Source organism: Cynocephalus volans, chromosome 4 (genome assembly GCF_027409185.1).
Source record: "Cynocephalus volans isolate mCynVol1 chromosome 4, mCynVol1.pri, whole genome shotgun sequence".
In the NCBI taxonomy this organism is placed as follows: domain Eukaryota; kingdom Metazoa; phylum Chordata; class Mammalia; order Dermoptera; family Cynocephalidae; genus Cynocephalus; species Cynocephalus volans.
Genome location: NC_084463.1, coordinates 25,865,606 through 25,877,972, shown reverse-complemented (window position 1 = coordinate 25,877,972; position 12,367 = coordinate 25,865,606). Strand labels below are relative to the sequence as shown.

The 12,367-nt window shown below is 39.9% G+C and overlaps 1 protein-coding gene across 1 annotated transcript in view; it reads left to right on the top strand.

Moving 5' to 3' along the window:
- Window positions 1-11,439, top strand: part of ARHGAP32 (Rho GTPase activating protein 32) — a 350,041-nt gene extending 338,602 nt beyond the window's left edge. Inside the window, exons 19-23 of the mRNA XM_063094353.1 lie at window positions 633-778; window positions 1,760-1,831; window positions 3,683-4,561; window positions 5,245-6,227; window positions 7,562-11,439. Coding sequence (XP_062950423.1) covers window positions 633-778; window positions 1,760-1,831; window positions 3,683-4,561; window positions 5,245-6,227; window positions 7,562-9,814 — 4,333 coding nt within the window. The 3' untranslated portion in view covers window positions 9,815-11,439. The remainder of the gene's footprint in view (window positions 1-632; window positions 779-1,759; window positions 1,832-3,682; window positions 4,562-5,244; window positions 6,228-7,561) is intronic.
- Window positions 11,440-12,367: the final 928 nt, after the last annotated feature.

Here is a 12,367-nt window from a genome sequence, read left to right as displayed (position 1 = left end):
AGTAGATACTGGGATGTAGATAGACCTGGGTTTTAATCTTGACTCCATCATTTACTAGTTTTATAACATTAAGGAAGTTATTTGAATTACTTAGTGCCTTAATTTCCTCAGCTGTAAAATGAAAATAATATTACCTACCTCATGTGATTATATCTGATTTTAAAGAGACACTACATAGAAGGCAGTTATCACAGTGCCTGGCATTCAATATATGTTAGTTATTATTCTTAACACTTTTCTGATTTTTTTGTCCTTGTTCTTTCTACTCAAACCTAAAATAATTTTCTTCAACTCTCTTATTTTTGGAGGCTTACTATTTTCTATTCCCAGATATGTCTTATTCCCATTTATTTTGCAGATTGTGAGATTGGATATAAATATGAAGATATGTATAAAAAAATAATCTTTGTGAAACTAGTTACTAATATTAAAATTTGCACATCTAATTTCCATTCCATGGTTTAGTTGCACTGTATAGAATGTGCTATATGTAAGGTGGATGTTTCCTTACTATTTCAGCTGTGCCTCTCCAGGCCATTCGTTTCTTTTTATCATTTGTTCATTTGTTTTTCTATAAGAAAAGATAGACCCTTGGCTATCTTAACACTGATTAATTATTTTCTCTCTCATAGAAAGAGGCCTCAAAATAAGATGAAAAAATCTCCTGTGGGCAGCTGGCGTTCCTTTTTCAACTTGGGGAAATCATCATCTGTTTCTAAACGAAAGTTGCAGCGTAATGAGAGTGAACCTTCAGAGATGAAAGCCATTGCTCTGAAAGGTGAGTGCCTTCACTCCTGTCCTGTGTCCTGAGCTGGCAGAGCAGTCTGCATGGGAGGTTCCCACTTCTGGTGCCATCATGATGATCTTTTGCTACTCAGGGAAAATGTTCCATGTACTGTTATAATATGCTTCAGTATAGTATGTCCACAGTTGTGTTGTGCATATGGATTGTCTTCTTTTACCAATTCTTTATCCCCAACTTGAAAGGTAACATAAATTACCTATAAATATATAAAAGGAAACTACAGTATATAGATTACATATAATGTGAATGTGATTTAAAATTCACAGCATGTTTGTAATATAGCTTTATATTGTTGGTAATAGATACTGTTATAGTGTTTAAATTTATTGATCTATATTTTTACAGATTTAAAAAATGACAAAACCATGTTTCAACATGCTTTTCAAGTTTATAACTCTTATAACCAAAGAAGCTATCTTTTTCCTAGGTGACTCATTGATGAGGGTATCTTATTGAATCAAATAAGTTTATTACTGTCGTAGAAACAGTATATGAGCTTATTATATGTGTTGCATGAGTATTGTTCTCAAGCGATTTTGAGAACAGTCACTCCAATCTCTGCCTCCGTCTTCACATGGCTGTCTCCTCTGTGTCTCTCTGTGTTCTCTCTTCTGCTTATAAGGACACCAGTCACTGAGTTTAGGGCCCACTCTAAATCCAGTGTGATATCATCTCAAGGTATAATATTGGTCTATAGGAAATAGAAAAGAAAGAAGTCTTTTAGTTCATCTCTACGCTCAAATTCATAATCCTTTAGAAAAGAGATTTTTCACATAGGAAACCATTTGAGAACAATACTCATGCAACACATATAATAGGGTGCTAAATTGAATATGACTCAAAATGTATAGCTGATCACTCTTGCAAGTTTGAACATGTCAGGATAAACACTGATCCCTTTAAGTACATATGTAGCTAATAATAAATTTCATGCTATTGTTTTTGATTTGTCAGGTGGCAGGGCAGAAGGAACCCTCCGCTCAGCTAAAAGTGAAGAGTCTCTTACTTCTCTCCATGCAGTTGATGGTAAGACTAAAAGCATCATCGTTTTGTTCTGTAATATGCATGAAAGAACACAGCAATTGAGTATATTTTATAAATATATGCTTAATTAATAGGCTATTGACTGTCATTTCCTAAGAATACTAGTATCTAGTATTGTTCAGATTAAAATTCATTGATGTTTTAATATGGTAGTAGTCTTTAATCTTTTCACTTTTGGTATGATTGCTGTTCAGTTTACATAAAAATACCTGAAATATTATAAGTTAACCATTTACATTTGTTAATGCTTACTGAAAATAGTGTTATTACAGTTTCCTTCTTTAGTTTTCACAATGGGAGCATAATATTGCAAAGTATAAAATTAAGCAGTTTTGATATTTAGACCAGTAGTCTTTTTTCTTGCAAATGGTTTACCCTGACCTTTAAATTTCATAGAGCAGATTGATTACAGGTCGTCCTCATTATTCAAGGATAAATTAGTACCTGGAGAAGGCAATTTAAAACCACTTAAAATGGGGACCAAAATTTCATGATAGTGAAAAAAGGTTTGATTGCAACATAATTTGAAACACAAAACTAAGGAATTATGAAAATAACTTTATCTTGTTTATCAAAAGTTGAATTATAGTTGCAACTACGTACTAGTTTTTAGAACAAAGAAGTACTCCAATGTTGATTTGGAAGAAAATAAAATTTTTTTGACAAAGTCATGTAATAGCACAAATGGCATCCTTCATTTGATTGTGCAGCAGGATTATAAAGAAGGTCCATTTTGCAAAACTAACCAAGAACTACATGATTTCCAAAAGGCTTTTCTCAATTCACAGATATTCAGATCATGCTCTTTTGAAGTATCCTGGGGTGTCATCATCCTGCTCAATTTTCTTATCTTCATTTATTAACTCTTCTAATTGCCAGATCCTCATTGACCAGCGGCTTTCCTTGTGATTCACAAAGTTCTTCCACGTCACTTTTTCTGAGTGGCTGACATCTAATGAGTTTTCCAAGATTTTTAATTAAACTGCAGTCAAGATAATCTGCAAAAACAATGTAGTGGGCTGGATAGATGCTAGTGTTAAGTACAAAATAGTATTTGAGTAGGGATTAATTTTATAAGTGGTTAATACATTAGTGAATGTATTTATGTTGATAGTTCCTGACTCTTTATATTACATTTCCACTATGCAATTATAGTAATTCTAATAGAATAGAGGGTTTCTTTTTTACCAATTAGATATTTAGCAACATCATAAAATTGTGTAATACTTTCTACCACTCTTGAGGAATCTGCTTGAGAAACTTAAGGCCTATTCTTATTAAAGAAAAAAAAAATTTTTTAAGTATCTAAAAGGAATCCTTTACTAAATACATGTAAATAATACTTTATGGGATTGTGAATATTTTTAAATTGAGAACAAAAGTTCTTTTATAAGAAATTTGAGTATCATAAAGATGTTTCCCCAGAAAAACAAACTTTTTGCTATTATGTATATCCAAAGTGCTATTTAAAGTGATTAATTTTAGACACAAAGAAGTGAAAAACTTGCCCAAAGTCACACCAAGAGTCAGTGTTGGACTAGTAATAGAAACCAGAAGTTCTGAGTCCTTTGTCCTATTCAGATTATGAAATGTCACATTCTCCCTCTGATTACTTCAAATGTGTTTGTTACTTAGCGAATGGTTTGGGAGTTCTCTCAAGTTTAAATGATCTCTGTGTGCACCAAGAGATAATTTCCAGAAAGAAAATGAGAAATAACGTTTTCTCACCCTATACTCATGTAGTAAGTTACTGCTGTACTAAATGGGTGACTTATCATGGCATTGTGTCTCCTATGACATTCATACCTTGACATTGTTATCCATTTTCACTAGGTGATTCCAAGCTCTTCCGACCCAGAAGACCCAGATCTAGTAGTGATGCACTGTCTGCCTCTTTTAATGGAGAAATGCTGGGGAACCGCTGTAATTCCTATGATAATCTGCCCCATGACAATGAGAGTGAGGAGGAAGTAGGGCTGCTCCATATTCCAGCCCTCATGTCTCCTCATTCAGCTGAGGATGTTGACTTGAGCCCACCAGACATTGGTGTAGCCAGCCTGGATTTTGACCCGATGTCATTTCAATGTAGTCCTCCTAAGGCCGAATCAGAATGTCTGGAGAGTGGTGCTTCCTTTTTAGATTCATTAGGATACTCCAAGGACAAAGAAAGTGCCAGTAAAAAGGATGCAGAAGCAGGTGGTAGCCAGTCTCAGACTCCAGGAAGCACTGCAAGTTCTGAACCTATCTCTCCTCTTCAGGAGAAACTGAGTCCATTCTTTACCCTGGACTTGAGCCCAACTGAAGAGAAATCATCTAAGCCATCTTCATTTACTGAAAAGGTCGTCTATGCTTTCTCTCCGAAGATCGGACGGAAATTAAGCAAATCACCTTCTATGAATATATCTGAGCCAATTTCAGTGACTCTTCCACCTCACGTGTCAGAAGTCATTGGTACAGTTTCAAATACTGCAGCCCAGAATGTATCGTTTCCAACCTGGGACAAAAGCGTTGGAGAAAGTGATGTTACAAATAGATCCCCCACCCAGATAGTAAAGATGAAAACAAATGAGAGAGAGGCCCAAGAAGGTTGTGAATCTGAAGTCCAGCCCCTGGGCCAGGTGGCTGCTGAAGAAGTAGACTTGCCAGGGAAAGAGGAGCAGTCTGTCTTATGCAGTCAGAGTAAGGCTGTAGCTTCTGGACAGACTCAGACAGGTACCGTTTGTTTTCCTTCATTCTTTCTGTAAATTAAGAGGGATCTTCAATCCTATGTGCCATCTGTGCCTTTTAAGAGAGAAATTTGCTCCACAGCTAGTCTTTAATCAAAGAGAATGCTTTTTTGGGGTGGTGCTGATGGCTCAAAGCCCTAAATTAAAACCAATCAAACAAAACTCCCCAAAGGGCCAGTGGTCCTGCATCAAACCTTAACGAAAATCCCCTTATCTCTTTGGACAGTCAGAATTCATGGATAATTTTTGCACAACTTCATAGCTCTTGATTTTGTTTTCTGATAAAATAGCTTTACTATAGTCTTACAAGTTAATAAGCCAGTCTACACCATCAAATGTAAATCCATTCTTAATATCAATCTGCAAGCACTTGAAGCTTGTTTTCTAAGCAATCTCTTCTGAGCCAGGTGAGGGACCTGTTTTTCCCCCGCATCTCTATGTCAATTCAAGAGGAGATTACAATCTTTAAACAGTCTTTGTTTTAGTTTTCCTTCTGAACCAGATATGTTTTCTGCAGCATTTGCATGTGGGATAGAAGATCATGGATTGCCATTTTGAAATATGGAAGGCACCTATTTTTTAATGATCAAATGGGGAGTGTTTGGCTTTCCATATAGGATAACATAAGCTACCTTTTCACTCTCATTTTTTTTCCCACTTTCCCACTAGGAGCAGTTACCCATGACCCCCCTCAGGATTCTGTTCCTGTCAGTTCAGTCTCTCTTATCCCACCACCACCGCCTCCGAAAAATGTTGCCCGAATGTTGGCGCTAGCATTAGCTGAGTCTGCACAGCAAGCCTCTACCCAGTCATTGAAGAGACCAGGGACTTCTCAGGCTGGGTATACAAATTATGGACACACAACGGTGGCTATAACTGAAGATAAACTGCCCAGTTCTTACTCTAGTGTTGCTCTAGACAAGGACTGCTTCCAAACAGATCAACCAATAGAGCAGTTGAACCTCGAGAACAGTGCACCTGGGAACTGTGACTTGCCTCTACCAGAGACAATAGCTTTTGGGGATTCTCCCCATCCCAATGCAACTGAATCTGGAGAGCAGCAGCACCAAGGAGACTTACCAGAGAATCAGCCGCATCAAACCTATTTATCTGGGGACCCAGAAAAGTTCAGAATCACTTCAGTTCCCTTAACAGACTCTGAGAAGTCTGATGTTCATGAAAGTTTCCCTGAGAACCAGTTTGGGACGAACAGTGTACCAACTGTCCCCTTTGTGGATCAGGACCAGGCTGCGCTCCATCTCTACAGTAGAGATCAGCTTCCTTCTTATCCTGGTGCAAGTGTGGATAAGCCCCATCACCCTTCAGAGCTTGCAGACAAATCTCCTGCACCTTCTAATTTGCCTAGGGACAAAATCTACCCTCCTTCTGGGTCCCCTGAAGAAAATACCAGCACAACCACCGTGGCTTACATGACAACTACTCCAGCAACAGCTGAAATAAGCACCAGGGAAGCCAACTGGAATGTGGCTGAACCACCCACTACTGCTGATTTTGCTGCTGCCACTCTTCAGCGCATGTACAGAACTCATCGTCCCCTTCCCACACCTCCTTCCCAGAGGTCAACAGAGCAGCTACAAGTCGTGGGGCAGGTACAAGCAGCATCCAGTGTGGGATTAAATAATTCCCACAAGGTAAGAAGGGGAGGAAGCCAGTGAGGTGAAATATACTTTTTCCAAAGGTATGTCATTTTTCAGAAGGGTATTTTGTTATCTTTGAGTCAGATACATTTACTTTTAAGTGCTGTGGCAGTTTCAATGAAATAGTTCCCATTTAAGATTGGAATCTGCATTTACCTTGATGCTGGTTTTTTTCTGAGAGAGGAGCAGTTATTTGATGTCTGTAGTTTAATTGTACCTGCTACTTTTTCTTCCTAAAGTGTCCAGGTAGTTTCTCCATAGTAGTACAAAGAGATCATGATCGGATGAGACAAAGTGTGCTTTAGGTGTCAGGGTTGTGGGTTAGTTTTTGTTTTGTTTTTTTTTCTTTTCCAACTGCATCACTGACTCATTGTGACTTTGGGCAAGTCATTTAACCACCCTCTGTCAATTATTCACATCTACACAATGAAAATACTTCATTCTCTAGACATTTGTAAAACTTGAGAAGTATGAGATATTAGTGCCTTAGGATTTTTTATTTTCTCAACATCAATCAGAAGATTGTTCCATAGTCAAGCACCTGTTTTGATGAGAGAATGTCATATGCAGAATGCTAAGGTTTCTTCCTAAGTTTTTCATTTTTTAAAAAAGTGCCACAAATTTTTTGTGGTCACCTTGAACTAAAAGGACTTAAAATTTCTTGTTTCTAGCTCTTAGTGGAGAATGGTATTTCTAGCAACTACTTCTCAGGGACAGCATATTTGCAGTATTGCTGTGAGGATCATATTTGGCCTGTGGGCCCACAGACTGAGGTGGAGTAGAAGGTAGAAGAGAGAGAGTAACCTTTAACTTGAATGTCTCCTTAGGCAAGTCACATTGCTCTTCGCTATATTTGGGAACTTAAAACTGCTCACCATGTGCAGCTCTGAGTCACTTCAAAAACCTCTCTAAAGCATAGAATCAACTCTTTTTATTTAATAAAATGTTCTTGGTGTTCGAGACTGAGCTAGACCAATAGACTGAGTATGTATTTTTAAGCTGGACAGTGTTATTTGACTAAACCTCTGTTTTGGTCTACACCTGAAGATAATGCCATAGTCAACCTTGTCTCACGTTTAAAACCCATCATAAATTATAAAGTCTCAAATAGTTCTCCAAAGATGGTAACAGCTATTGCACCAGATAGCAGAATAGCCCTTCTTTTCCTGGCACTGGGGACAGGTCCCATTTGACCGTGTGGCTTGGGAAAGTTCAAGCTGCTGACCCAATAGCCTAAACTTGTGAGTTACAAATCTAATAGTATTCAATTCCAAAGAGGAATAGCTGCATTAAAAAAACAGGTTCATAATGTTATCATCTTTCAATAGGTTCCAGCAGCAGTTCCAGCTCCAGAGAGGCCACCTGAACCTCGAGACATGGAGGACCCTGCACCTGTCTTTGTCAGTGATGTCAATGCAGCTGTTCAGTGTCCCATGGCTGCTGCCACTCTCCAGCCAGGCCTTCCTGAGAAAGCACGGGAAGGCACCAGGGCCCCGCTGTTGCACCTGCGTGCTGAGTCTGTCCCTGTGCACTCCTGTGGCTTTACTGTACCAGTTCCCCCAACCAGGACAATGGAGAGTAAGATCACTGCTGCCATCCACTCTAACGGTGCAGATGCCACCAGCAGTTCAAACTATCATTCCTTTGTCACTGTTTCATCAGCCTCTGTGGACGATGTGTTGCCTTTACCAATTCCTGTCCCACAACCCACGCATGCTTCTCAGAAAACAGCTTACTCCTCTTTTGCTAGGCCTGATGTCACCACTGAGATGTTTGGTCCAGAAAACTGTTTGCATTTCAGTATGACTCCAAACTGCCAGTACCGTCCTCAGAGTGTTCCTCCACATCACAATAAATTGGAGCAACACCAAGTGTATGGTGCCAGATCAGAGCCGCCAGCCTCCATGGGTCCTCGTTATAACACATATGTGGCCCCAGGAAGAAATGTGTCTGGACACCACCCCAAGCCATGTAGCCGGATTGAGTATGTATCTTCTTTGAGCTCCTCTGTTAGAAGTACTTGTTACCCTGAAGATATTCCGCCATACCCTACCATCCGGAGGGTACAGTCTCTCCATGCCCCCACATCTTCCATGATTCGCTCTGTTCCCATTTCACGGACAGAAGTTCCCCCAGATGATGAACCAGCCTACTGCCCAAGACCCCTGTACCAGTATAAGCCATATCAGTCCTCCCAAGCCCGCTCAGATTATCACGTAACTCAGCTTCAGCCTTACTTTGAGAATGGACGGGTCCACTACCGGTATAGCCCATATTCCAGTTCTTCTAGTTCCTATTACAGTCCCGATGGGGCCCTTTGTGATATGGATGCCTATAGCACAGTACAGTTGAGGCCCCTTCACCGCCTACCCAATCGCGATTTTGCTTTCTACAATCCTAGGCTGCAAGGAAAGAACTTGTACAGTTATTCTGGGTTGCCTACACGTCCCAGGGCCAACATGACTGGCTATTTCTCTGGTAATGACCAGAATGTAGTCAACATGCCTCCAACTGCTGATGTAAAGCACACTTACTCCTCATGGGATCTTGAAGACGTGGAAAAATATCGCATGCAGTCCATCCGGAGGGAGAGCCGTGCTCGGCAGAAGATGAAAGGGCCCGTTATGTCCCAGTATGATAATATGACCCCAGCTGTGCATGACGACCTGGGTGGGATTTATGTCATCCATCTGCGTAGTAAATCAGATCCTGGGAAAACTGGACTTCTCTCAGTGGCAGAGGGAAAGGAGGGGCGACACCCAACTAAGGCCCTCAGTCCTGAGGGAGATGACCGCTTCTATAGGAAGCATCCAGAGCCAGATTTAGATAGATCCCACCACCATGGAGGATATGGCAATCCGCAGTCAGAGAAACCAACCCTCCCTCAGAAGCAAAGCAGCCTTAGGAACAGGAAGCTTCATGACATGGGTTGTAGTCTCCCTGAGCACAGGGCACATCTGGAAGCAAGCCATAGGCAATTATGTGAATCAAAAAATGGGCCATCTTACCCCCAGGGAGCTGGCCAGTTAGATTATGGGTCCAAAGGGATTTCAGACACTTCTGAGCCAGTCAGTTACCATAACTCTTTAGGGAAATATCCTACATCAGGGCAAGAGTCTTTAAGACTGAACCACAAAGAGATGAGGCTCTCCAAAGATCTGGAACGGCCTCGGGCTAGGCAGACTCCTGCCCCAGATAAACACTCCAGAGACTGCTACAAGGAGGAAGAACACCCCACTCAGTCAATGGTCCCACCCCCTAAACCAGAGAGGAGTCATAGCCTAAAACTCCATCATGCCCAGAACATGGAGAGGGACCCCAGTATGCTGTACCAATACCAAACACATGGCAAGCGCCAGAGCAATATGACTGTTGTGTCCCAGTATGATAACCTGGAGGATTACCACTCCCTGCCTCAGCACCAGCGAGGAGGCTTTGGAGGAGGAGGCATGGGGACCTATGTGCCCTCCGGCTTTCCCCATCCACAAAGCAGGACATATGCTACAGCTTTGGGTCAAGGGGCCTTCCTGCCCACAGAATTATCCTTGCAGCATCCTGAAACACAGATCCATGCAGAATGAGTCCTGGGAGCAATAGAGTTGAAGCAGCCTCTGCTGGACAGTGGACTGTTCTATTTTTTTCAATAACCAAAAAGATAAACAAAAAAATGCTACAATCCTCCCCAACCACATTAAAAAGCATAATAAAAGTAAATAAATCACCATCTTTCTCCCCTTCCCCGCTTCATTAGCACCTCTTCCATCTATAGACCATGTCATTTTTGTCTTTAAAAGAAATCTGAATGATTGTAAAGCACTGTGTTGAAACCTAGTAAAGAAATGTGTCACAGACCATACTTGCCATATAGGGCTGATTGAGCCCAAGGACTGCCTTTAACTGAATTTGGATTTAGCTTTGTTCTTTCTTCTTAGTATTTGCTACATAGTTCAGAGCAGTTTGCATCCACTTCCTGGTAGGCTCTTGTACTTCCTGTTGCATTCCCACCTCCTTCTCTGTTGGTAGCTGTGCACTCACCCAGACCCACACTCTCTCTTCTCACTTCATTCTCCCCATGTGAAGGGTCCCGTGTGAGCAGTTACAGTGGAGAAAAACTCCCTGGTCCTTCAGATAATTCAGACAATAAACAACATTATAATTTTAAAACTAAAGGAATTAAGACTTTAAACATTTAATACACTCATTACACAATGTCAGACCATTTGCACTCAGGCTGAACCATACTCTTAACATTCTTACTTTTCGTGCTTGTTCCACACAGCTCAGTGAACAGGCTCATTATCACTGCAGAAGGGATTTTTAAAAGTTAGAATTTAAGGAAACTTCTTAGATGGAAGAAAATAAAATTCTTATTGTCAGTGACCTTTGTTAGCACCAGAAAACCATATCAATACATTTAATGTGTTCCCTGCCTTCAGGATTCTCCCCTCAAGAATATTTGGCACATTGTAATTCTAGTAAGACATTTCATACCATTTGTTCTCCTAAATTAGCAACTTATTTTCATTTTTTAAAACATGGTTTGACTGGATACACACACATAATTTATCATGAATATAAATTTACATGTTAATTTTTGTTTCTAAACCATAGTGTCAGTTCCTTGGGAATTCCTAAAGCAGCTACGGAGTATCTGTTAGTGAACCGCAAGTTCCTGCAGCTACCACTTGGTGCACAGCCCCATTTCACCAGGTGGAGTTCTGGGCACTTATCTTTTACATCCTAAGGAATCACGTGGTGCGTGCTTATTCTGTGCTTGTGTGGTCACAGTCTTATTGTAATTGCCATCTACACCAGCATTTCAGGTATAGCTGTTTATAACTGTAGACATGTTAAATAAACATGTTTAATACCCAGGACTTTCTTTTGAAAGTTGCATTCCTTATTAGAGTAGGAACAGGACACCTCTGTAGCCCAACTCCATTCTATTTGCTCAGCCCACCCCACCACAATATACCGGACTAGCAGGGCAGTCCTGTACTTAAAAAACAAGTTTAGGTTGTCATTTCATTCTGTAACTCTTAATAATACTTGAGTTTTATACATTCACGTATTTTAAATGCTCAGTTTGTAGAAGACACTAGAAAGATTTCATTCCATTTGCTGGATGGGTGCTGCTCTGGCTTTTTAGAACTTGGTATTAACTTTTATTTAGAGCAAGGAGGAAATCTTTTAAGAGGCTAAAATCATGCTGCTACTATTGCTGTGAAATTGTATAAAGATTAGGATTTATGCCTGTTTTTTTAATTTAAAAATATCCTGGTTACATTTTAAGGATTTATTTTAGAAAAAGAAATAAAAAGTTTAAAGAATAATACATTTCTATGTGGAAATATCTATAAAGTTTTCTTTTGTTTTCCCAAAATTGATCAGAGGAATATGATAAAGACCATAATAGAAATCTTGAAACACTGATATGTGAAAAAGTCTGTGGAAGTTTAGGCCTTTACATTAAAAGTGCAGATCCAACTGGTATAGTGTCAATATGTTAGCACACCTGATTGGCTACTTACATGTGGCACACAGACACATCAGCGACTATGGATAGGAGTTTGATCTTTAGTAAATATACACTAATTTTTTCCCATACCCATCTTTTTGTCAAGTAGGCAATCCATTGCCCCTTGGAGGCCACACTAGCCCTGTCAGTTCTCACCATCAGCATGGAGGTTAGGAAGAGGGGGTTGGTGTGACAAGGAGACTGACATGGCTTTAGGAACTGAGAGCATGGAAGGGAGCGAAGGAAGAAGTCCAGTCCGATTTTAATATTTGTGGATTTGTTGTCACACACGCTGTTCAGTCCTGAAACTAAAATCTGTTTTATAAATACTAAAATAATTCCTCAGAACAGTTTCTTTATTAATAATGTCCTATAGATTTAGAATTATCAGGTAGATATTTTGAATATAGAATGAAACAAATTACTGGTATAACAAACTTTAGATAAAATCTAGAGTAGTTTCATTTAGTGCATGTAGCAAGAGCCTTAACTTTGGATTCAGTTATCTGAAAGACTTTGCCCGCATTTTTTCCTTTCTAATATTGTGGGGTAGAAATTGGATGGTAAATCACTGTGAGCCAGGTTACCTCAGCATAGTGCACCTCGTGTGTGACTT